This window comes from Symphalangus syndactylus, chromosome 19, assembly GCF_028878055.3.
Source record: "Symphalangus syndactylus isolate Jambi chromosome 19, NHGRI_mSymSyn1-v2.1_pri, whole genome shotgun sequence".
Lineage (NCBI taxonomy): Eukaryota > Metazoa > Chordata > Mammalia > Primates > Hylobatidae > Symphalangus > Symphalangus syndactylus.
In genome coordinates this window covers 92,464,759-92,488,311 of record NC_072434.2, presented here as the reverse complement: position 1 = coordinate 92,488,311, position 23,553 = coordinate 92,464,759, and the positions used below count along the sequence as shown (strand labels likewise).

The 23,553-nt window shown below is 48.7% G+C and overlaps 1 protein-coding gene across 4 annotated transcripts; it reads left to right on the top strand.

Annotated features, from left to right (window-relative positions):
- The first annotated feature begins 2,381 nt into the window (after positions 1-2,381).
- Positions 2,382-22,515, top strand: SH3BP5L (SH3 binding domain protein 5 like). Of its 4 annotated transcripts, none has more exons than XM_055234200.2 (7): positions 2,382-7,222; positions 7,693-8,305; positions 16,128-16,190; positions 16,337-16,465; positions 18,395-18,556; positions 19,844-20,017; positions 20,590-22,515. In XM_055234200.2, the coding sequence occupies exons 2-7, from the start codon at positions 8,123-8,125 to the stop codon at positions 21,058-21,060; spliced, it is 1,182 nt and encodes a 393-aa protein (XP_055090175.1). In that variant the 5' UTR covers positions 2,382-7,222; positions 7,693-8,122; the 3' UTR covers positions 21,061-22,515. The 4 variants fall into 4 exon arrangements, with proteins under 4 accessions (XP_055090175.1, XP_063470106.1, XP_055090176.1 ...); XM_063614036.1 differs by having other exon boundaries at positions 7,068-7,222; positions 19,844-20,029; XM_055234201.2 differs by lacking the exons at positions 2,382-7,222; positions 7,693-8,305; positions 16,128-16,190 and adding an exon at positions 18,128-18,294.
- The last annotated feature ends 1,038 nt before the right edge of the window (positions 22,516-23,553 follow it).

Below are 23,553 nucleotides of genomic sequence, written 5' to 3'. Positions count from 1 at the left end.
TGGTAGCTTCCAGTTCTTACCTGAATCAAACTCCACAGATGTCAACTGACACAGCTTTCAAATAGAGGAAAGAACCAAGTACAGAAAAGTGAAATCTAACAATTTAGAATAATAAGAACTGGAAAGACTGGCTGACTAAATCCTGAAATGAAGATTTTATTTAGTGTTTAAGGAATAAGGGTTTGTATTAATTTCAAGTTGCAAACATATTGTAAAGCCATATCAAAATGGATTTCAGAAAACAAGAAGATACGTGAAAACATAAATTGAATCAATAACACACATATTAATCTTAATGGCTTGACACAGAGGATTTAATGTCTTTTAAATTAAACAGTAACCTTAATAGAAAATTATTGGAGTTTGTGCTGCTTACAGTCTGTGGTCAACTTCAAGGACTCAAACACGATTCCATCGGAGAGATTACTACTTTAATTATTTTTACATTTGTACAGGTAAACTAATTGTGAAGAGCTATAGTAAACGATAAAATTGGAATAGCACAAACGTAGAATATTTGTTGAGGGGATATCTGAAGATCAACTTCCTTTAAAATACAAATTGTTTCCTAGTCCTTAATGACAATTTTTTTTGAGTTATGTTATATAGAAATTATGTTCAAAATTCACATCTAGGCTCAGTGGTTCACAAAATAAAATACAGAAAATGAGCTTAAAATCACAAAGCAGAACTTTCAGGGGAAAAATCAGTTTCAAAGTAAAATGCAAGGTAGGATAGAATCAGTTTTTATAATTGAAACCACTTTAAAGGTTAAGAACAGTAGTATAGGGGCCGGGCGCGGTGGCTCACGCCTGTCATCCCAGCACTTTGGGAGGCCGAGGCAGGTGGATCACAAGGTCAGGAGATCAAGAGCATCCTGGCTAACACGGTGAAACCCCGTCTCTACTAAAAAATACAAAAAATTAGCCAGGCGTGGTGGTGGGTGCCTGTAGTCTCAGCTACTTGGGAAGCTGCGGCAGGCGAATGGCATGAACCCGGGAGGTGGGGCTTGCAGTGAGCAGAGAGAGCGCCACTGCACTCCAGCCTGGGTGACAGAGTGAGACCCCATCTCAAAAAAAAAAAAATAAATAAATAAATAAATAAATAAAATAAAAAAGAACAGTAGTATAAATAATAATGGTATCACATGCAAACCTGTCGGATCTTTAGAAAGTATTTTGATTTTGGTTATTTTCACAAATTAGAGCATTTAAAATGTAAGTAGATACATTTAATATATGATATGTCGCTATAAATTATTTTTAAAAATCTTAAATACTTTTGTCTGTGTTTAAAGACTGGTTCCACCACTTAGCAGCAGTATGACCTTGGACAAGTTATTTAATCTCCTTATCTGTCAATTTCCTCAACTGTAAAATGAAGGTACAATTTACTGTAGTTGGTTTTTGTGAGGATCAAATGAATAAACCAGAACAGTGCCAGGTGCAAGGCATACACTGCATAAGTGTTTGCTGTTTTTATTATGACATGTGATAAGCAACTCAGGGAAGTAATTTGCCTCTGGAAAACTCAGCAGATTTAACAAGGGTAAAAATAAAGATTTTTAGTAATACAGGTTTAGGGCAAGCGTGGGGGCTCACGTCTGTAATTCTAATGGTTTAGGAGGCTGAGGCAGGAGGACTGTTTGAGGCCAGGAGTTCACAACCAGCCTGAGCAACATAGCAAGACCCAATCTTTACAAAAACAAAAATCAAAACATTATCCAGGCATAGTGGTGAAGGCCTGTAGTCTTTGCTACTTGGAGGCTGAGGCAAAAGGATTGCTTGAGCCCCGGGGTTTGAGGCTGCAGTGCATAGTGGTGAAGGCCTGTAGTCTTTGCTACTTGGGAGGCTGAGGCAAAAGGATTGCTAGAGCCCTGGAGTTTGAGGCTGCAGTGGGCTATTATCAGGCCACTGCACTCCAGCCTGGGTGACAGAACAGGACCCTGTCTCTAAAAAGTTAAATAAACAAATAAGTGTAATACAGGCTGTCCCTTTCATTAACATTTATTAGTAGATTTTACATTATATATTTCTGGGAGCAAGTTTTCAACTGGATTTTAAAAAAAGTTTTAGGGAGGTGTAATTGATACACAAATTACACACTGAAATGTACAGTTTGAAAAGTTCTGACATATATATATACCCTCAAGAAAGCCTCACTACAATCAAGATGAAGAACATATCCACTACCCACAAGTTGCTTCATGCCACTTTGTAATCTCTACCACCTCCCCACCAGGCAACCACTGATCTGCTTTCTATTACTATATATTTGTCAACTAATATGTTTAATCAGCAATTAATGGTGGTATTTATTAAATATATAACTGATAGTAGGAAAAAAGTTAAGAACTATAAAAAGGTAGCTTATGTTGGTAGACAAAAAAACCTAAAAAAGGTAATTTTTAATGATGGAGGCAATTTAGGGTACTTATGTGAGAAAATCAGAAATAAAAGTTACAAGTAAAAATTTATGAAAAAACTATTTAAGAAGTTGATTTGTGATATTACATAGTAATTGACAGTGTTGCTAACATCTTTATATGGCTTTCATATTTTTACATTTCACTCATTAAGTCGGTCTACAGGGGTTGGTTGGTTGTTTATTAGTGCCAGGAACTAGGAGGGATCCTTGTGGCAGGATCCATATGTGGCTATTTAAACCCGCTCAAAAGCTACACGTGACTAGTAGCTACCATATTGGACAGTGCAAATATAGTAACTTCCATCATTGCTTAAGTGCTACTTTAAGCGCTGATTTAGAAGACTTCTGAGGTATGTGATCTATGATGGAGATGAGGAGAGTCTAAGCTGAAGCTACGGTAATGAGATGAACAGAAGGCATCTCTCTGAGATAGTGTGATGAAAAGCAATGTGGGGGGTGCCTTCTAGGTTTTTCCCTGGGTTAAGAGCTGGACTGTAGAACTGTTTACCAACATTAAATGTCAGAAGAGCAGGATTTGGGAAAGGGGATGAAATCAGATTTGGATCCACTGAGAGAGAGGCAACTCTGGGACAGGCCAGCGGTATCTCAAAGGCTGACGGATCTCAGAATGTGATCTGTGGAAAGTCTGTGGAGACAGCTCTAAGGAAGGAACAGTAGCCCTGGGTAAGGACTACAGCCATGCACTAGGGTAAGGGCACTCAGGGAAAGTAGGCAGCAAGAGATGGTCAGAAGCTAACATCAGGGCCTGGGGCACAGTAACATTTAGGACAGGGTTTTCAACTGTGAACAGGTAATGAAATCAACAGACGAGATCTCCACCAGCATTTAAAAGTAGTATAAAATATTAATGTGCTTTACATATAATTTGGGTAAAGATCTTTTCCTGTACCTTTTTAATGAATATATTTACACACATACATGTATACTGGGTTGCAAGGTAAAACATGTATCTGGGTTGTCTTCCAATTAGTTTGAATCCCACCAGTTTATAAAATGAGCACCATCGGCTGGGCGTGGTGGATCACACTTGTAATCCCAGCACTTTAGGAGGCCGAGGCAGGTGGATCACTTGAGGTCAGGAGTTGGAGACCAGCCTCACCAACATGGTGAAACCCTGTCTCTACTAAAAATACAAAAAAATTAGCTGGGCGTGGTGGCATGCGCCTGTAGTCTCAGCTGCTCAGGAGGCTAAGGCAGGAGAATCACTTGAACCTGGGAGGCGGAGGTTGCAGTGAACTGAGATCGTGCCATTGCACTCCAGCCTGGCGACAGAGTGAGACTCCATCTCAAATAAATAAGTAAATAAATAAAGAAAAATAAAATGAGCACCATAGACTATCACCTACATGGGAAGTGAGATAGTGTCCTTTTTCTCATCATTGCCTGAAATTCTGGCACATAGTAGGCACTCAGTAAAGACATATTGCATAACGGAATGAATCAACAAGCCAGAGAAGAGGAAACCCAGTACAAGGGTGACTCAGAAGCTAAATGATAAGAAAAAAGAGAGAAATAACCCCGTGTCAGATGTCAGTGATGTGGCAATATTGAGAGCATGGATGACCTTATCTTTGTAATTCCTATGAATTGGCAGCATCCGGAGCCAGACTGTAGGGGTGAATGGGAAGGGAGGAAGTGGAGAAAAGACAAACGATAGTGGAGACTGAGAGGCTGTTTGTTTTGTATTGAAGATGTGAAAGTTCAGTATGTATTCTGAAGAAATTATATAGAAAAGGCAGGTTCTAAAAACATGCTGTCCAGGAAAGGAGCCACTAGCTACACAGAGCTATTTAAATTAAAATAAAAAATACAATTTCTTAATCACACTAGCTCCATTTCAAGTTCTAAATGGCCACATGTGTCTAGAGACTACCATACTGTGCAGAGCTGATTAACATTTCCTTCTTTGCAGAAAGGTCTTTTGGACAGTGCTGCTCTAGACAAAAGCTTTAATTCATCATGTTTGTGCTGGCTTCAATAAACAAGTTTAGGTTAAATCAATGCACAGCATCGCCCAATCTCTTCCTACCCAAAACATTATCCAAACCCAGCAGAAAAACTATTGTGGGATTATATCACAATCTATACATGATAGATTCACATGTGGTCTCAGTGGGTGAGAGTTAACCTTGGAAGAGGCCAGTGGAGACTTTAAAGGGGCTGCTAAAGCTCAGGATGTGATCTAGGGGTCTGGTCATTATATGTATTCGTAATGTTTTCCCACCAAAGATCTGTGACAAGTAGCAGCAGTTTGTGATTGCTAAGCATTACACAGAGAAAAGGAGCTATGGGATAGGGTATAAGAATGACAGGTATTGGAGCAGTGCTGAATAAGAAAGGTTGGATAATTCAGGCTAGGGTAGACAGAACATCTTGGGTAAAATGAGGTTATTACAGTGAAATTCTAGTTCTACAAAAGTAAAGTGACTGGTAGACAACAAATAAATCATGTTTATCACCTTATATTTAATTTTTATGGTTTTGTATGGCACCTTAATAATAAAAAGGACTGTGGTAGAAGACTGAGGCATTATTATCCATCAAAGCTGTCCACTTAGACAATGTTACTCAAGGTCCTGCTGACTTATTGAAATTAGAAAAATCAATTTTGTAATTTTAAAAACAAAACCTCCAATTTAATGGAAAAATCTGTTTTCAATCACCTCTTTTAAAGGAATATATTTTGCTCTGCCCAATTAAAAAAATCGTTATTCATGGGATGAAGGGATAGAAGAAATGGACTGAGAACTGTAGAACTCTTGGCACATGACTCCATCCAAACCTCTGAGTTACTAAGAGACAAACTTTAGCATGCCTTCTAGCAGTGTAAGATCATGTCCCTAGGAGAACCCCAGCTCCCCCATGAAAATGCCTGCCTGAGAAAGCTCAATGCTACCAGGATAATTTACTGTTTGTTCTAGCCAACACCTGATGATAGGCTCCTGACCTCCCTTTCTCAGGGCGTTTATTAAGGGCTTACAATTATGAATCCTTCCTTCTTCTCTTCAAGGTGTTTATGCGTCTGCTACAACTCAAGAGGTCCTTCTAAAGGACCTGAGAGCCATTCCTTTGAAATGGATCGTCAGGAAAGGCAGAGCCTCTACCTCCCAATCTCAGTGCAAGAATAGCACAATAGGCTGGGCGTGGTGGCTCACGCCTGTAATCCTAGCACTTTGGGATGCCCAGGCGGGTGGATCACCTGAGGTCAGGAGTTCGAGACCAGCCTGGCCAACGTGGCAAAACCCCGTCTCTACTAAAAATAGAAAAATTAGCCAGATGTGTTGGCATGCACCTGTAATCCCAGCTACTCGGGAGGCTGAGGCAGGAGAATCTCTTGTACTCGGGGGTTGGGGGGCGGGACGGAGGTTGCAGTGAGCCAAGATCGCGCCATTGCACTCCAGCCTGGGCAACAAGACTGAAACTCCGTCTCAAAATAAATAAATAAATAAATAAATAAGCACTCTTAACTTCTATAGCTGCTAGCTAGCAGACACATCTGGCCTAATCACATCTATGCCAATCAAATCTGTAATTTTTCACTTCTCTGACACTATTGAGCCCTGATCACCTTCCTTCCCTCATTCTCCCTTTGAAATGCCCAATCACTTCTGTACAAATCCCTTTGAAATGCCCAATCACTTCTGTACAAAACTGAACAGAGGTCAGTTCTTTTCCTTTCTGTAAGCAGTTACTGAATAAAGTCTTTTTCACTGCTTCAATGTCTAGCTGGGTTGTCTCTGACAGGATCCAAAAAGGAGGGGAATTCAGCCCATTTGCCTTTTCCATCTGCAGGGCAAACTTTCAGTTGACTCTGAGGAAGTTACGCCTTTTGTGAAAACAAAACATCCAAACCTGAACGAAGCTCTTCCCCTTAGGCTTAGGCCCTCGCCTCACCAAGCGACACCTAGAGGTGTCAACCAGGCGCTCGTTCATGGACCTAGGTAACGATACACAATGCCATGTAACAAACTCCTGCTCATCGAGGGCATCTGACCTTGGGTGCACGAGTGAATTAATTGAGTTAATGTTGACTAAGTTCCTGATTAGTATTCACGGAGTAACTGGTGACCCCACCAAAATGTCGTTCAAGTGCGAGGTCCAGAGGCCTCGAGGACTGGGATTTACCCATCGGAGCCGTCCGCTCAGACGCCGTTAGTAAGGGTTCCACCGACTTCACTGGAGTGAGGAAAGTCACTTTTGGAAATCCACTTTGCCTTCGCCGGCGAAGCCCGCCAGTGCCCTTACTCGAGTTGCCCCAGGAGCCACTGCCGGAAGTTTACCAGCTCACTTTCAGCGTCGCGCCCGCCTTCGTGGACCAGGCCGGAAGTGGCTTTCGGGCAGCCGCCGCCGCAGCTCCGTAAAGCAAGATGGCACTACTCGCTCTGAGGCTATTATCTCCGTTTTATATCTAGTATTCCTCTTCTCACCAGTTACTCTCGATTTCCATCCCGCACCCTAACTTTCTTCAGCACCACATTCTCATATTTTTCTTTCATTCAGCCTCGGTGAGGATGGTCCGGAGGCAACCTACGGCCAGCCTGAGCAACGCGGGGCACCATTTTGTACGGAAACTGAAGGCAGGGCGGGGGCGTGTGAGGCCTCCCGAGGAGGCCCGGCTTGAGAGAGAGCGCGGGAGGGAGGGCGTTGTTCACCGATGATGTATTTCCGCTTCTGATCTGCCTGGTCGTTTTTGGTTGGATCGGCTTGTTGCGGAGAGGGAGGGGAGAAGATTGTTTGCAGCCTAGAAGCTCCGCGGACGGGAAGGTAAACTGAGGTAAGGCTGTGAGGGGGGCTTTTGCGCATGGCTGGGTAGAATAGACGGGAGTAGGGTCCTTGCGATTGCGGAAGAGTGTGGAATTGGAGACGGGAGGTTTAGATTGTCTCGGGTTGGACAGAGAAGGTGGGGTGGGGCTCGGGGTTACAAGGTGAATCGCAAAGCCGGGTGGGGGTGGGGTGGGACGAGCGGGAGACCACAGGAGATGGAGGAGAGCCTAGGGGTGCAGAGGAAAGTCTCGAAGGCGCTGGTTGAGGAGGGGCTGGGTCGAGAGGAGCTGGGACCGGGGAAGAGTAGAATCTAAAAGTCCTTGAGGGCTAAGGAGAGAAGTTGAGGTAGGGACTGGTCGGCATACATGGGTGGGGGCGTGGTGAGAGTGTAGTTTTTGGGAGGCTATAGAGTTGGAAGGGGCTGGTTGCTGCGGTTTTGATGCTGACATGACCATATACTTGGCCTTTGTTTCTCTGCAGCTCCCCAGAGACGCTCATCCTACAGCCTCAGCTCAGGCCCAGCCTTCTCTCTTCAGCTGCCACCACAGCCTGGAGGCGCCTGCCTCCACCCTCCCGAATGGTGCTCCTCCTAGCAGGCCTCGGCCCAGGATCCAAGCCCCCTTTGCCCCCTGCCTTGGAGCTATTGCTCCGGGTTTCTCATAGTGGACTCCCTGTGGCGGGAAGGGAAGAACTTTTGCACAGACAAGGCTTCAGCTCTAGGAACCCCACTGACAACTTGAATCTCAACCTCTAACCTAGTGTGAGGTTCTTCCTGTGCCCACCTTTTCTGCCTTTTGAGAAGAGAAACTCTTCTCCTGGCATCTAGAGCCCAGGAAGCCCCAAGCTGGGGCCCTGGTCCCAGCATGTCAGTCCTCTCTTGTGCATAGGGCTCTGCCCTCCTCCTGTTAGCATGGCTGAGCTCAGACAGGTTCCAGGAGGGCGGGAGACCCCACAGGGGGAGCTGCGGCCTGAAGTTGTAGAGGATGAAGTCCCTAGGAGCCCAGTTGCAGAAGAGCCTGGAGGAGGTGGAAGCAGCAGCAGTGAGGCCAAATTGTCCCCAAGAGAGGAGGAAGAACTGGATCCTAGAATACAGGTGAGAACACTGAGAGCGGGGAGAGAAGGAGAGCCCAGATTCCAGCCTCCCTGAAGAGTGTTGGATGAATGAGGGCTTAGACTTACTCTGTCCCCATTCTGCTGGGGCAGGAAAGGAGAACAAGTTTGTCAACAAATCATTGCAGGGTAATGACAAGTTCCAAAAGAGTTGTGTGTCTGAAGTGCTGATGGAGTGCAGAGAACGGCCTGGCCTTAGTGCTTGGGAGGCATTGCTGAAAGCTTCACTGAAGGAGCAAAGCGGCACTTGGCAGTAGATGGAGGAGGCACACTTTAGGTTGGTGGAGGGTAGGCGTGTTGTACTTCTTTCCAGATAAGCAGAGGGGCTGCCACCTTAGTTAGGGATGCTGTGTGAGAGGAGATGACTGATACTGGGAGACAGTTTTGAGGCTGAGTGAGAGCATCATTTCCCCTTTCTCACCTTCTCAGCAGTACCTTCCAGGGATGTGCAGCCCACATTGCTCTGATAATGTGTTTCACTCTTGTAAACAGTGAGACCTTTCCAGTGTTATAAAGGTAGCATCAACTTTAGATCTATAAAGAAACCCCATATGTTCAAGGATTTGTAACTTTTGTTGTGGCCAATCCTTAGTAACATACATACCCAGCCCTCAGGATGGTGGGTCTCCTAAAGGAATGGAAGAGCAGTTTATTGCCTTGGAGTGTCTACAGTCTAGTTGGTAGGACAGGCAGATCTTTGTGTAGGAGACCTGGGGGTAGTCAGTGAGGAAGACCAACTCCATGTGGAAGAGATGCCTGGCCAGTCAAAGCTGGGTTGCAGTGTTTCAGGGGATTGGCTGAGAATGACTTCCTGAGGAAGCTTCTTGGGCAGGTGAAGACGACCAGGATGCTCCTGCATGTTTGGGGCTTGAGTCTGCCATTTGTTCCGGTCACATCTCCAAGACTCTGATGTTGTGGAAGTGACTCTTCTATAGGTGAGCAAGAACATACGAAGGCTCAGATTCCTAGGCTTATCTGTCAGCAAACCTTTATTGGATTACTCCAGTGAGTTGGGAAGAAATCAAAGCCAGGCCTGGCATTCTTCCTTCACTCTCCGTGTGGGTTCCTGGGATATGTGTGTGTGTGTGTGTGGGATCCTCTTCTACTGTGTCCATGCTTATAATGGAGCAGTGGTGAGCCATTCGTTTCTGGCATGAGTCAGTAATTTATTTCTGCTCTGCCTGACATTGCATTGAAAACAGCCAATTTCTCTTGCTATTTCTACAGATTTATTATCCTCTGAGGAAATCAGCTGTAGTGAAAAAAGCCTTGGGCTGAGTTTCATGCTACCTCCAACCCCATGATTTATGATTTTTATGGAAGTTTCTTTACATTTCTGAGCCTCAGTTTTTTCATCTGTAAAGTGAGCAGTTGGTCTAGCTGATTTGCACAACTCATTCTTGCACTGCTCTGACACAAGCCTACAGTTCTTTCTCAAACTCTTTTTGCTTGTTCCTTGGTGATAGTTTGTAGATAGCACTTTGGGAAAGAGCTGTCTCTGTTGCTTGCGGAGGAGGGCTGTGTAATGTGCATATACGCCTCCCTGCAGCCTTCCTTGCCATGCACCAGGGGAGGTTTCTGCAGAGGAGAATCCACTGTGTTCTGTTTACTTGGCCTCTACTACTCCCATGTATTTTTCCAGTGTCCGCATAGGCAAATGGTAGTAGTAAGAAGAGTCATACTTGCACTGTGCTGTCTAATAGGGTGGACTAGCTGCATGTGGCTACTTAAACACAATCAATTAAAATTAACATGTAAAAATGCAGTTCCTCTGCTGTTCATGGTGGCTCACACCTGTAATCACAGCATGTTGGGAGGCCGAGGCAGGTGGATCACCTGAGGTCAGGAGTTTGAGACCAGCCTGGCCAACATGGTGAAACCCCATCTCTACTAAAAATAAAAAAAGCTAGCCAGGTGTTGTGGCAGGTGCCTGTAATCCCAGCTACTTGGGAGGTTGAGGCAGGAGAATTGCTTGAACCCAGGAGGCGGAAGTTGCAGTGAGCTGAGATCGTGCCACTGCACTCCAGCCTGGGTGACAAGAGCGAAACTCCATCTCAGAAAAAAAAAAAAAAAAAAAGCAGTTCCTCAATGTTATACTGACAGTGCAGAAATAGAACATTCTGTCATCACTGACTCTCCTATCAGATGAGCTCTATGAGAGTTGGAGTACACTGAGGTAGCATAAGATTTACTTTGCCTCCAGTGAACTTGTGATGTCACTGGTGCAGGAAGGGTAAACCAGACCCTAGTCCCTTGCTCAACTGCACAGCACGTTGTGGAATGTTGTGGGTTGTATAGGGAGGAAAGGTCTAGTAATAGCTTCCCTCATTTGATGACACAGGTGTGGGTAGGCCAGTGCTCTGACCTCAGCAGGGAGTTAGTGTCTTCTTGCAGTGTGAGAGAGGCAGCCTGGCTTGAGGGGCACGCTTCATGGAGGAGGCCGGTGGCATTTTGCCCTTCTGTGGTTGGGCTTTCAAGATGAGGAGGAGACTGGGGTGTTTGTCTTTCGAGGTCCCTTTTAGTGTTGACAGTTCACCAGACCATGCACATTGCTCTGATCACGTGTTTCAGTGCTTTAAGTGGATGCTCATTTCTCTGGATTCTCAGTGCATTTACTGGGTTTCCATCCACAGTCCATAAAAAGTCACCAGGGAGCTTCAAAAATACCCTTACCTGAGCCTTTCCAGACACATGGATTCTCTTAGTCTGGGTGGGGTGAGAAGGGATTCTAATGTTGCAGTCAGAGCCAAATCCACTGGGCCAGGTATATCCCAAAGGTAGAGCGCCTGTTTTGGTATTTTCTGAGGCTCCCAGAAATGGCTGTCCTTAGGGTGAGGCCCTCTTTGACCTGGGGCTGGGGTTCCTTCGCAGGCAGGCAGCTCCATGGCCATTTATGGTGGGATTCCTCTGGAAGTTGGAAGGAAGTCAGCTGGTGCCTACCTGGAGCGTGCTGTCCCTCCAGGGAAGGCTGCTGGCTGTGTCTCCATGTCACGATCTTAGTGGAGTTCTTTTGAGTCCTCCAGGCTCATCCTCAGCTTTCCGAGAGGGTTCCAGTGGAGGGAAGAGGAAAAGAGCGTGGATCTAGGATGGACCTGGGTCTGTTCTGTGACTTTCTCATCCTCCTCTTAGTGGTTGCATTCTTTCCTCAGATGTGAGTGCTCTCGTTTACCTGCTCCTTTCCAAACTCTCTAGGGTGACTTTGCAACCTCTGTGACCTCATCTAGAAGTATAGGTTGAGCTTTCACAGGACAGTCATCACCCTGGCCCCAGTTACCATTAACTTGAGTCTTTTGATGGACTGCACTAGGTGGGGTGGGAGCATCTGCAGCCTGAGTCCCCATGCCTTTGATTCAGTGTCCTGGCATCCTGGGAATTTGATGGCTGTGCCCTGGGAAGGTCACCCTCCCTGCTGGCTGCTGGCTCACTGATGGATGATGCATGTTGATTCAGACTTTGTCCTCCCCGAATTCCATTTCAGCTGAGTGCCAGGAGTCCCTAGTGAAGCAGGCCAAATGGAATGTGTTGCTGACTGCCGAAAACCGTCCCAGGTCCTGAGTGGATTCCTGCTCAGCCTTTCCCTGGGTATCCCCTAGGTGGGCTATCCCCCTCCCTCCCGTGCTGGCCTTGCCCTCCAGGCTGCTTTGCTCACCAGGCATCTTCTTGTCCTGTTAGGGAGAGCTTTGTGACTCTGAGGGGACAGATCCCATCAGCAGATGGCTTTCTGTAAATTGCTGGAGGTGCCACTGGGATGCTAGTTCCCATATAGAAAGATAATGCCCACTCCTGCCACTTGCCAATAGCAACAGCTCTTCTTGTCCTTTTAACAGTAGTAACAACTTATGCTGAGCCATCCAATCCATTGATTATCTTGTCAGGAGCTGGAAGTTAATGACTGGAAGCATTTGAGGCCATGGAATCCAGTGGGGATCCAGTCTTGTACTTTGATTTGCCACATGAACATTGCAGGGTGGCCTTTACCAACTGACCCCTCACAATCAATGTTTGTTATATTTCCAATCCCTGTCCTTTTCCTACCTGGGCTGTGGTTTTCCTAGATTACAGCCCTTCTTTCTTTACTGAGATGTCCTTCCAATGGTGTCCTCAGTCCCAGGAGGCTGGTCACAGTGGAAGGAAAGTGAGATCAAAGGTCGGTCCTGGATCCAGACCCAAGTCTGTCACTAATTTTCTGCCTGGTTGTTTCTCATCTATCAGATGCAAAGGAGCTGAGAAAGAATATTCCAGCAGGAGGTGCTGAAAGAACTGGTCATTCGTCTCCCAGATAGCCTAAAAGCCCCTGTAGGCCACATCAAGCCCCAGGAAGCTGGGCCCCCAGGGAGATAGGTTGCCTTTCACCTTGACAGACATTGCCTTTTTAGGGCCTGTTAGGGTGATCGTGTCAGTTGCTGGTGATGTCTCTGTTAGGAAGGCACTGTGAAACTTGGAGTTCTATGTGTCTCGTAGTGTTGGTGCTGACCCTATGCCTCCTCTGGGGCCCTGAGCTGTGTTGGCTGCCTGTTCTTCCAGAATGGTTGTTATTTTATGGACTCTGGATTGTGTGACACTGTAGATGCATCTACCCAAATACAACAACTTCTAGACCTTCGCTATCCAACACAGGAGCCACATGCCACTGTCTAGGTTGAGATGTGTCCTAAGAGTCAAGTGCATATGGATTTTGAAGACTTAGTTTAAAAAAGTAAAAGTATGGATAATAATCTTATTTTATGTTGATCACATGTTGAAATATATTTTGGATATATTGGGTTAAATGTATTTTTATAATTTCACTCTTTTTTTTGTTTTTTTACTTTTAAAAAATGTGGCTTCTAGAATTAAAAATTCCATGTGCAGCTCCTGTTAAGTTTCTGTTGAACAGGTCTCTTCAAGAAAGTTTAGAGCAAGCCTGTTCAACCCATGGCCTGCAGGCCACATGCAGCCCAGGCTTTGAACTTTGAACACGGCCCAATGCAAATTTGTATACTTTTCTTAAAACATTATGAGATTTTTTTGCGATTTTTTTTTTTTTTTTTTTTTTGGAGACAGTCTTGCTCTCTCACCCAGGCTGGAGTGCAGTGGCACAATCTCAGACCACTGCAACTTCTGCCTCCCAGATTGAGGTGATTCTCCTGCCTCAGCCATCCCAGTAGCTGGGACTACAGGTGCGTACCACCATACCCAGCTACTTTTTGTATTTTAGTAGAGATGGGTTTTGCATCATGTTGCCCAGGCTGTTCTCAAACTCCTGAGCCCAGGCAGTCTGCCCACCTCGGCCTCCTGAAGTGCTAGGATTACAGGCGTGAGCCACTGCCCCGGCCACGATTTTTTTTTTTTTTTTTTTTTTTTTAGCTCATCAGCTATAGTTAGTGTTAGTGTATTTTATGTGTGGCCCAGGACAGTTCTTCTACCAGTGTGTCCCAGGGAAGCAAAAAGACTGGACACCCCTAGTTTAGAGCCAGATTTGTGGCCCTCCTTAGGCAGGGTCTACACTGTTGTAGGTGTGTGCATTTTCATATCCTCATTCCTCGTTCCATTACAGGTTTCTACCTTTGTGTTCTTCCTGTTATGTAATTAACATGTCAAACCATTTCCTGTATTCTTACCTGCTGACCCAGATCTTTTCAGGATCAAGGCAGGGGGTGGGGGGAGGATAGAAGGGATAGAAGAGACTAAAAGGAAGATTGTGCATGTCAGCCTGACTCCCTCACCGGGTTGCTGAAAGGCCCGAATGAGGTGAGTGGGGGCCATATGAATGGGAAGTGATTGTGGCGTCACTGCCAAATGCAAGTCATGGGTCTGGGCAGCAGGCACATGCTGGGCTGGGTCCCTCTAGCCTCTTCAGCCTCCTGTCCAGAGACAGCAGGGGCTGGTGAAGGCAAATCCTATAGCTAGGCAGCAGGTATTTCCTGGCACAAGGCCCTTGGCACAGACCAGCACTGCTCCCCAGTAGCGTCCTTAGCTCACCAGGGGCTCTGGGAACTTTTGTGTTTTCTCGGCCAAGGGAGGATGACTTGAGGCCAGTACCCCCTCAGCTCTCTGCCATTTCATGGAAAGCCCTGGATGGTTCTACTGCTTCTCTCTCCAGTCCTTCCAGGGGCCAGGAAGGCACTCAGACCAGCTTGTCCAGCGACTTCTCCCCAGGACTCTCCCTCCCTCCCACAGGATCTGCCCTGTAGGGACCTGCGGTCACGCATTGCCCAAGCAGGCCAAAAGTCTTCTTGGACTCTATACACGTTCCTGATCTTGATCTTAGTCATCTACCAAGCCCCTGTGATTCTGTGTCCTGCATTTCCTTGGGATCTGCCCTCTCCTCTGCCACCTGGAATACTATAGACAGCCTCCACCTTTTTTTTTTTTTTCTGTGATGGAGTCTCACTGTGTCGCCTAGGCTGGAGTGCAGTGGCACCATCTGGGCTTACTGCAATCCCTGCCCCCCGGGTTCAAGCCATTTTCGTGCCTCGGCCTCCCAAGTAGCTGGGGTTATAGGTGTGTGCCACCACGCCCAGCTAATTTTTGTGTTTTTACTAGAGACAGGGCTTTACCATGTTGGCCAGGCCTGTTTCGAACTCCTGGCCTCAAGTGATCTGCCCACCTCTGCCTCTCAAAGTGCTGGGATTACAGGCGTGAGCCACCACGCCCGCCCCAGCTTCCACTTTTGTCTCCCTGGCTCCCCCAGGCTGTCGTTACATTGGCACCAGGCTCTGAGAGACCCTTTTGCCATTGCAAAAAGTCCTGGTAGTACCTCCCATAGTGCTGTAGCCTTACTGACCTTCTCACCTGTCAACTTGTCTGCGCAGGGTACCTGCTCCCCTTTGGTTCCTTGGCCTTTTGTTCTTCACTGGCACTTTATTTTTTTGAGACAGAGTCTCGCTATGTTGCCCAGGCTGGAGTGCAGTGGTGTGATCTTGGCTCACTGCAGCCTCTGCCTCCTGGGTTCAAGTGATTCTCCTGCCTCAGCCTCCCAAGTAGCTGGGACTATAGGTGCACACTGCCACACCCAGCTAATTTTTGTATTTCTAATAGAGACAGGGTTTCACCATGTTGCCCAGGCTGGTCTCGAACTCCTGACCTCAGGTGATCTGCCTGCCTCGGCCTCCCAAAGTGCTGGTATTACAGGCATGAGCCACCTTGCCCAGTCATTCACTGGCACTTTTGTGTCTATGAAGTCCTTCCAGCTGGGGAGCAAGTGTTCCAGGCATCCTATCCTGACCTTGCTGCCCAGAGGGCACCCACACCCACCCCTCACAAGGCTGCACATACTGCCCAGGATCTGCTGCTGACTTGCTGGGTTTCCTTACAGGCTGTAAGCTGCCACCTCTATGTCCTGAATTCTCAGGTCTCACGGTCCCGAGAGGTGATAAGTGTGCAGTAAACATGTGCTGACTGAGTGGCCCTGCCCTGGCCCAGGTGGCCACCCTCTCGCATAGAGCGAGCCTTCAGGTCCAAGGAGACTCCCTCAGTTTGAGGAAGTGTTGCAATCTCATGGAGAGAGTGAGGGCTCACCACAACTTCACGTTGTGCATATTAGTGTTGCATTCTCCAAACCTCAATTTCTTCATCCTTGAAACTGGGGTTTTACTACCCAGTACAAGGTAGAGTTGTGAGGATTACATGAGATTGTATGTATCAGGTCCCTGATAGACAAGAAAGCATTTGGCAATCTCCATATCTTCTTTCCTTTCCTGAGCATCTCATCTCCCTTCCTTGGGCAAGTGGGGCTCTCTCTCTCTGTGTTGCTCCTGCCTCGCATGGTTCACTCGAGGCTACTTCCTTCCACTGCACTAATTTGCCACCCCTCTCTGTGGCAGGAGGAGTTGGAGCACCTGAACCAGGCCAGCGAGGAGATCAACCAGGTGGAACTACAGCTGGATGTGAGTGTCCTTTTCCTTATGTGCTTGGGCTGGTCCTTGGAGGTATCTCCATCTGTCTCTTTCCCAGATGGAGGCAGTGGCAGTGGGAGGGGTGTGTCTGAGAAACAAGAGGGGCTGGGACCCAAACATGTGCCTTTCCTCTCCAGGAGGCCAGGACCACCTATCGGAGGATCCTTCAGGAGTCGGCGAGGAAACTGAATACACAGGGTTCCCACCTGGGGAGCTGCATCGAGAAAGCCCGGCCCTACTACGAGGCTCGGCGGCTGGCTAAGGAGGTATGGCTGGCTGACCACGTTTGAGGAAGGCTACATGCTGAGCCTGGCCTTGGATTCTTCTGTCTCTATATGGAGTGAGAGACAAAACCCCGGACCCTGAGGGCAGAGCCCTGGGCTAGACCTGGCTGGTCGGAACCAGCTCTGTGGGCTCAGGAGGTTCCTTTACCACCGTGGGCTCTGGGCTCATGGTCTATAAAATGGTGAGGGTGGGTGTGGGAGAACATTTAGTTCAGCCCTGCTAATGTTTAAGTGCCTTCTGCGTATCAGGAACCAGGCTTTAGGGTATATCAGATATGTCAGTCCGTTCTAACATCCTGTTGTTTTCATCTGCGCCCATTTCCTCTTCCCTTTGGTTCGTGTCTCTCTTCTGAATCTTTTCTTTGCTTATTCCTCACTCTTTTCCCCATCCCACATCCCTTTTTTCTGTAACAAATTATTTTTAACAAATAATATGTGTTCACCATTGGAAAAACATAATAAATCAAGAAAGAAACAAAAATCACCCAAAATCCTACCATGCACGTTTCATGCATTCTGTTTCCTGGGATTTGCTGTCATCCTGTATGGTGAGGTGATAGATACAGAGACAACTGCCTTGGAAGAAGAGTTTGTTCCCAAGAGGAGGGGACATACCATGCCATGCAGGGCCATACTGGGAAGCAACCACGGTCCTTCAGGAGGCAGAAGAAGTGCAGGAGAAAGCAAAGCGCAGAGCCTTATTGTGGTTTTTGTGGAAAGGAGTAGGTGAGGCAGGGTGGGCAAGTTTGGATAAGTTTAGGAGTGGATGCTTGGGATAATTTTGCTAGGCCCTGGGCTATAGGGGCGGCCTCTGATTGTCTAGTACCTGGCCCTGGGATGACTTAGGGCAAAGGAAGTAGTGGTTTGGTGGGGGAGAAGTAGGTAAAGGGGTTAGTTGGGGATCCAGGCTTTGGATTAGTTGGTTGGTTTGCATATGAAAGGCACACTTACAGGGGAGTTTACTGTCTCTAGGAATTAGCCCTGGAAGGGGCAGTTTGTCCTTGGCCAGCAAGGTCCCCCAAGACATGAAAGCATCATAAAGTATAGAAAATAAAAATATGATTAATACAGCACAGACAACCATGTGTGCTGTGTTAATCATATTTCGCGTCCGTGTATATCCAGCCAAAATGGGATTACACAGTATGTGCTATTTTGTTCTTTTATTAGCATTATGACATGGTTCCATGTCAATAATTATATATCCAAGCCATCATTTTAAAGGACTGATTAATATTTTATTTTTTTAAGAAGTGGGGTCTTGCTCTGTTGCCCAGACTGGTGTGTAATGGTGTGATCACAGCTCACTGTAACCTCAAACTCCTAGGCTCAAGTAACCCTCCTCCCTCAGCCTCACAAGTAGATGGGCTCACAGGCAGAAGCCACTGCACCCAGCTTATTTTCTTAGATGTACTATTATTTATTTAACCAATGTCCTATCACTGAAAAGTTAGGTTTGTTTCGTGTTTTGCTTGGTTGGTATGGCGGTGATGACTGGCTCTGTGCACTTGTCTGATTATTTCCTTCAGCTTGCCTGCTGAACATGGAATTGATGGTCTCAAGGTCATCTTTTCTGTAAGACTCTGCCTATGTTGCTAACCACCTTACACTAAAATGGTTTGTATTTTCCTTTGTTTTCCCTAGGGCAAAAGGCTAGCAGCCTTTGGGAGTGCTGGATTTCACACACCTACCCTCCACTGGCAAAATTTTTATTTCTTCTAGTCCATATCCTTATGAAATATTCTTTATAGAGTGTTGCTTCCCTGGCATTTATCCTCAGCACAGTTTGGAAAATGAAGCCGACATTGCTAGTAGGCCTTCCTCCTTCTCTTATCCTCACATCTATTACGGGTCTCCATGGGCAGCTGGGGTCCCTCAGCGTTCCCCATCCTGATATCCCTTTTCCCCCAGGCTCAGCAGGAGACACAGAAGGCAGCGCTGCGGTACGAGCGGGCCGTAAGCATGCACAACGCTGCTCGGGAAATGGTGTTTGTGGCTGAGCAGGGCGTCATGGCTGACAAGAACCGACTGGACCCCACGTGGCAGGAGATGCTGAACCATGCTACCTGCAAGGTGAGCCGGGCGGTGCCAGCAGGTCCCCTTCGCTGGTTCTCATCCATCCTTTGCTATGTCTTTATCACCTCACCTCCTCACTCTTTCCTCCATTCTAGCCTTCTTTCAACTTTGATTCTGTTTCAGGCAAAACCTGTTCCTAGTTTTCTGTTCTGTTTGGCCTCCAATGCTTCCCATATTCCATTTCCCTCTGACTTAGAATGTCATCCTGGGTTCTTCTTGAACGTTTGCCTCCAGGTGTGGGACTAACCCAAAGAATTCATCCCTGGTGGATACTCAGGATTCAACATTCACATTTTGTTATGTTTAGCTGTGTGACTCCTCGCTTCTGTTTTCAGAATCTGCCCCCTTTCCTGCTTTTGAGCCCTGACAATACACCTCAAGTTTTGAAGTATAATTTATGTATCATTTCCAAGCTCCTGAAAGGGGACTGGGGAGCGGAAGGATCTCTGCCATTGGCCCTGTCTGCCACCTTCAGCTTGCACAGGGCAGGTGTCAGCTCCTCGAGGGGGTGTTTGTGGCTTGTGGTTCTTCATCTGCCCCTCGCACAGAACAGGCACCTCACTTCTACTCTAGAGCTCATGAAAACGAGAGCACAGAGCACTGGGGGAGGGGTTAGGGGACAGTGTACAGTCTAGAGCTACACCTGAACAGGAAGCAGGTAAGGGCTCCAGCCACTTTGTCTACCAGGACAAGTGGGCCAACTGTACAACACCCTGAGCAGAAGCACACCAGAGCCCCATCCAACCTTGGCCCACTTGTCCTGGACGGTGCCCACATAGGGTGTGGAAACCTGGAGAACCCAGTGTACGTCTGTGGCTCCCCACACAGGCTCTTCTCATTCCCAGATCCCTAACCATTGGCGCTGAGGGCTCCTTGAAGAGAATGGCTGTTGCAGATGTGTGATGTGCTGACAGACATTCCTTTGATGCTCTCAAGTGGTTGAGTGGGCACCAGCATCCCTTTCCTGGCAGCAGCAAAGCTGAGTAGCCAGTGGTGCAGGTGACAGTAGGCAAGAACATGGGGAAGAGGTGGCTCAGAGGCACTGTGCCTGTGATGTGGTCCTCGACGGTCAGGCAGCAGATCCAAGAGAGACAGAAATAAGCTCTCTTGAGGCTCACAGACCGTGTGTTCCCCTGCGTGTCTCGGGCTCTGTACACAGTTGGGGGTTTGCAGAGGATGTTCCTGTTTGGGTTCCCCCCAGGGCATTGTTCAGATTGGCAGCCTGGGGCAGATGCCAGAGACTGAAGCATGGGTCCTGGCTCAGTGATGTGTCCTCTGGGCCAGGTGAATGAGGCGGAGGAAGAGCGGCTTCGAGGTGAGCGGGAGCACCAGCGAGTGACTCGGCTGTGCCAACAGGCTGAGGCTCGGGTCCAAGCCCTGCAGAAGACCCTCCGGAGGGCCATCGGCAAGAGCCGCCCCTACTTTGAGCTCAAGGCCCAGTTCAGCCAGATCCTGGAGGTAGCTGAGTGGGTAAGGGGGAGGAGGAATGGGTAGGTGGGGGTGCAGGCTGGAGGGGATGCTGGTCGGCCTCTCTGGGCCATCTTGGTGAGGTGGCCAGGGTGAGGCCTCTGGCTAGTGGTGGGGAAGGGTGGTGGCACACATGTTCCAAATGACCTTGCGGGAGTGAGAGGCAGGGATGGGGGCTGGTGACGGGGGCTGGTGATGGCGAGAATGTAGTTGGAAGAAGGGAGGTAAACAAGAGGAAAAGAACTGGTGGAAATCCGGGATGGGGAAGAAGAACCAGCCATTGGGTGAAAGGGAACAGTCGGGAGAGGATGAGGAGCAGGAGCTGGTGGAGAGGAAGGCCTGAGAGGAAGGCTGTGGAAGGTGGGGCTCAGGTCAGGAGCAGGATTGCTGGGGAAGAACAATGCAGAGCGGGTGGAGCAGGGAAGGGTGTTGTGGGTCTGTGGTGGGTGCTGAGCCAGCTGTCCAGGTATTCTGGAGAGCAGGCCCTCAGACCTCAGTGCAGAGTGCTGAGTAAGGTGGAGACGTGCCCCATGGGTCGCCTTACTCTGTTCTTCCCTCTGCAGGAGCACAAGGCCAAGGTGACAGAACTGGAGCAGCAGGTAGCTCAGGCCAAGACACGCTACTCCGTGGCCCTTCGCAACCTGGAGCAGATCAGCGAGCAGATTCACGCGCGGCGCCGCGGGGGTCTGCCTCCTCACCCCCTGGGCCCTCGGCGCTCCTCCCCTGTGGGGGCCGAAGCAGGACCTGAGGACATAGAGGACGGAGACAGTGGGATTGAGGGGGCCGAGGGTGCGGGGCTGGAGGAGGGCAGCAGCCTGGGGCCCGGCCCCGCCCCCGACACCGACACCCTGAGTCTGCTGAGCCTGCGCACGGTGGCTTCAGACCTGCAGAAATGCGACTCCGTGGAGCACCTGCGAGGCCTCTCGGACCACGTCAGTCTGGACGGCCAAGAGCTGGGAACCCGGAGTGGAGGGCGCCGGGGCAGCGACGGCGGAGTCCGTGGGGGTCGGCACCAGCGCAGCGTCAGCCTGTAGCCGAGGGGCCGGGGTTCCTGGCTTGAATCTGCTACCACGGGCCGGTTGGGGCCCACAGTCTTCTCACGCCCTCTCCTCTGGGGCCTTGTCTTCCCGAAGGTCCCCTTCTCCAGTGCTTCCCTGGGAGAGGCCAGCTGTGTTCGAGTCCTCTGTGCCTGCCCTGGCGTTCTCACAGCCTCCCGCTTCCCCTCAGCAGGCAGCTCTCTTTGCCTTACCCATTCAGAAGGCTTGCCCTCGGCGCTCTGTCTGCCTCTCCCTGCTAGCTCATCCCAGTCTGCAGGGCATTGACCCTTTGCTTTCCCTTTCTGCCCCCTCTCTTTCCATCTGTTTGGCTTTTTCCCTCAGGGAACTTGGTCTAGAAGGCACTGGGAAGCTCATCAGAGAAAATGGGTGCTGGGCCTGAGTACTCCCGTCGGAGGGGATGGACAGTCACCCCTCCCGTTGGTTTCCGACCCCGCCCCCATTCCCAAGGCAACTCTGGAGGGCACCCTAGGTGTGCTGCTGAGCCCTGCACCCCCGTCCTGCTCCAGCCTGCCTGTGTGTAACCTGTAAGATGTACTGTGTGCCTCTGGAAGACACCACCTTTCCCTTCAGCGTTACCTTTCCTGACCTGAGGCACCCTGCGATGTGTGCCCCAAAGCAGAACTTACAGGACCTGCAGGAAGCTGGTGTCAGGGAGAGAAACCCAACCCCACTGTCAACATAGGGAGCGTCACCAACTCCAGACTGGCTCCTGTGGGTGTGGTGTTTCCACTGGGCTTGGTCCTCAACATTGCCAAGGTGCTAGTGGGTCCCTACCAGGGCCCATGTTGGGGGTGAATCATGAGGTCCTGAAGGCGTAGGCCCCTGTCATTCCCACCCTCACTCTTGCTGCACAGTTGTGTTTACTTTTTCTGGGTAGAGGATGCTGAACTGACTCAGCACCCTCCTGCAGGGTGGGGTTAGGGAATTTGGTGCTCAATTGCTCTCCCTTGCTCTTCTCCAAACTGAACAATACCTACTGCAGGATCCCTCGGGGCACACTGAAGCTTGGCTGTCAACTCTCTTACTTCCTTTGTTACAGAGAGGGGTTGGCTTGGGGTGAAAATTTCTGCCCTCCGCAGGGAGCAGCTCCAGCTGCCTGGCAGTGCTCCCAGTTTGTAGGGAAGCCACACCAGATCTGGGTGCCTTGGGAGAACCGGTCCTTCCTTTTGACCCACCCCAGGATGATGGAGTGCTCTTGTCTAGGCCCACGTTCTGCCAGCGACCGGGATGAGTGGGCAACTGGACTCTGCACGGGGGTCTACAGGTCGAGGGAGGTTGGTCACAATGAGAACCTCGGGGTTTGAGGTGGCCACGGGCAGAGAGCAGAAAGGGAGGGAGGGTGTGGGTGTGCGTGCGTGCATGTGCTGGTGTGTAAGGGGGAAAGGGTCTTTCCTGGTTTTATTTAAATAAAGTAGTTTATGTAACAGTTAACATCTACTGTCCTTGCTGGAGGAAGAGAAAGGGGCAAAGATGAGGCAAGGGTTGGGGGAGGGAAGAGCAGGGTTAGGCGACAGGCTTTTTAGATGGTGTGGTCAGGGAAGGGAGGTGAAGGACCAGATTGAGTGAGCCGTGCTATGCATGCTCTTGGGGGGTGCAAGGCCCCATGGCCAGGGTGGTCATGTACAGGGCAAGTGTAGAGAAGCAGGGGAGGAGTTGGTGCCTCATGGGGCCATGGTGTGTGAGGTGATGGGTGCCAGGAGAGGGTTTGGTAGAAAGGGGCCTGCAGGGTGGAGTGGGCTCTGTCTGAGCTAAGAGATGAGAGTGCCAGAGGGGTGGGATGTTAGATGTGTCTGGATGTGAGCATGAGGGTAGAGAAGGGACACAAGTAGTGATGCCAGATTTATCAATACAGTGAACCCACTGAAATTTCAGATAGGCAGTATTTTTGTCCGCTGCAGTGTTTAGGATGTACTTACATTATGAATTATCCATTGTTTCTCTGAAATTAAAACCTAGATAAAAGGTGACTTCCAAGTCAGGGCTTGACTGGCTGGGGGGTGGGAGGGGTTTGCGGGCACTTGAACTCACAGGTGGGTGATTGGATAGGGATGTGAACTCCAGGAGCTTTGAAGAAGAGCAAAAGTCTTTGTTTAGCCTGAGCTGCACTTGGGGTGTACCAGTATTTGGAGTTTTGTTGAGAAGTGGTCAGCCAAGGGAAGAAGAAGGTGCTGGCAGGGAGGAAGACCAGAAACCTTGGGGGTCAAGGGGCAGAGTGAAGGCCAAGAATTGGAGGCACACAATCAGAGCAGTGACCTTGGTGGCTGTGGACGCCATCTGAGGGGCCATCTGGGGCCACTATGTGCTGAGCACTCACTGTGCCTTTGGACGGGTGCTGTCCAGGAGTTTGAGATTGCCTTCCCTGACTTGGCAGATGGGTGTCATAATATTTTATTACTAGAGAAGCTGCTATAAAAATGCATGGCTTATGTTTTTGGGTGAGTGGGCTTTAAATTTTTTAAATTGTATATA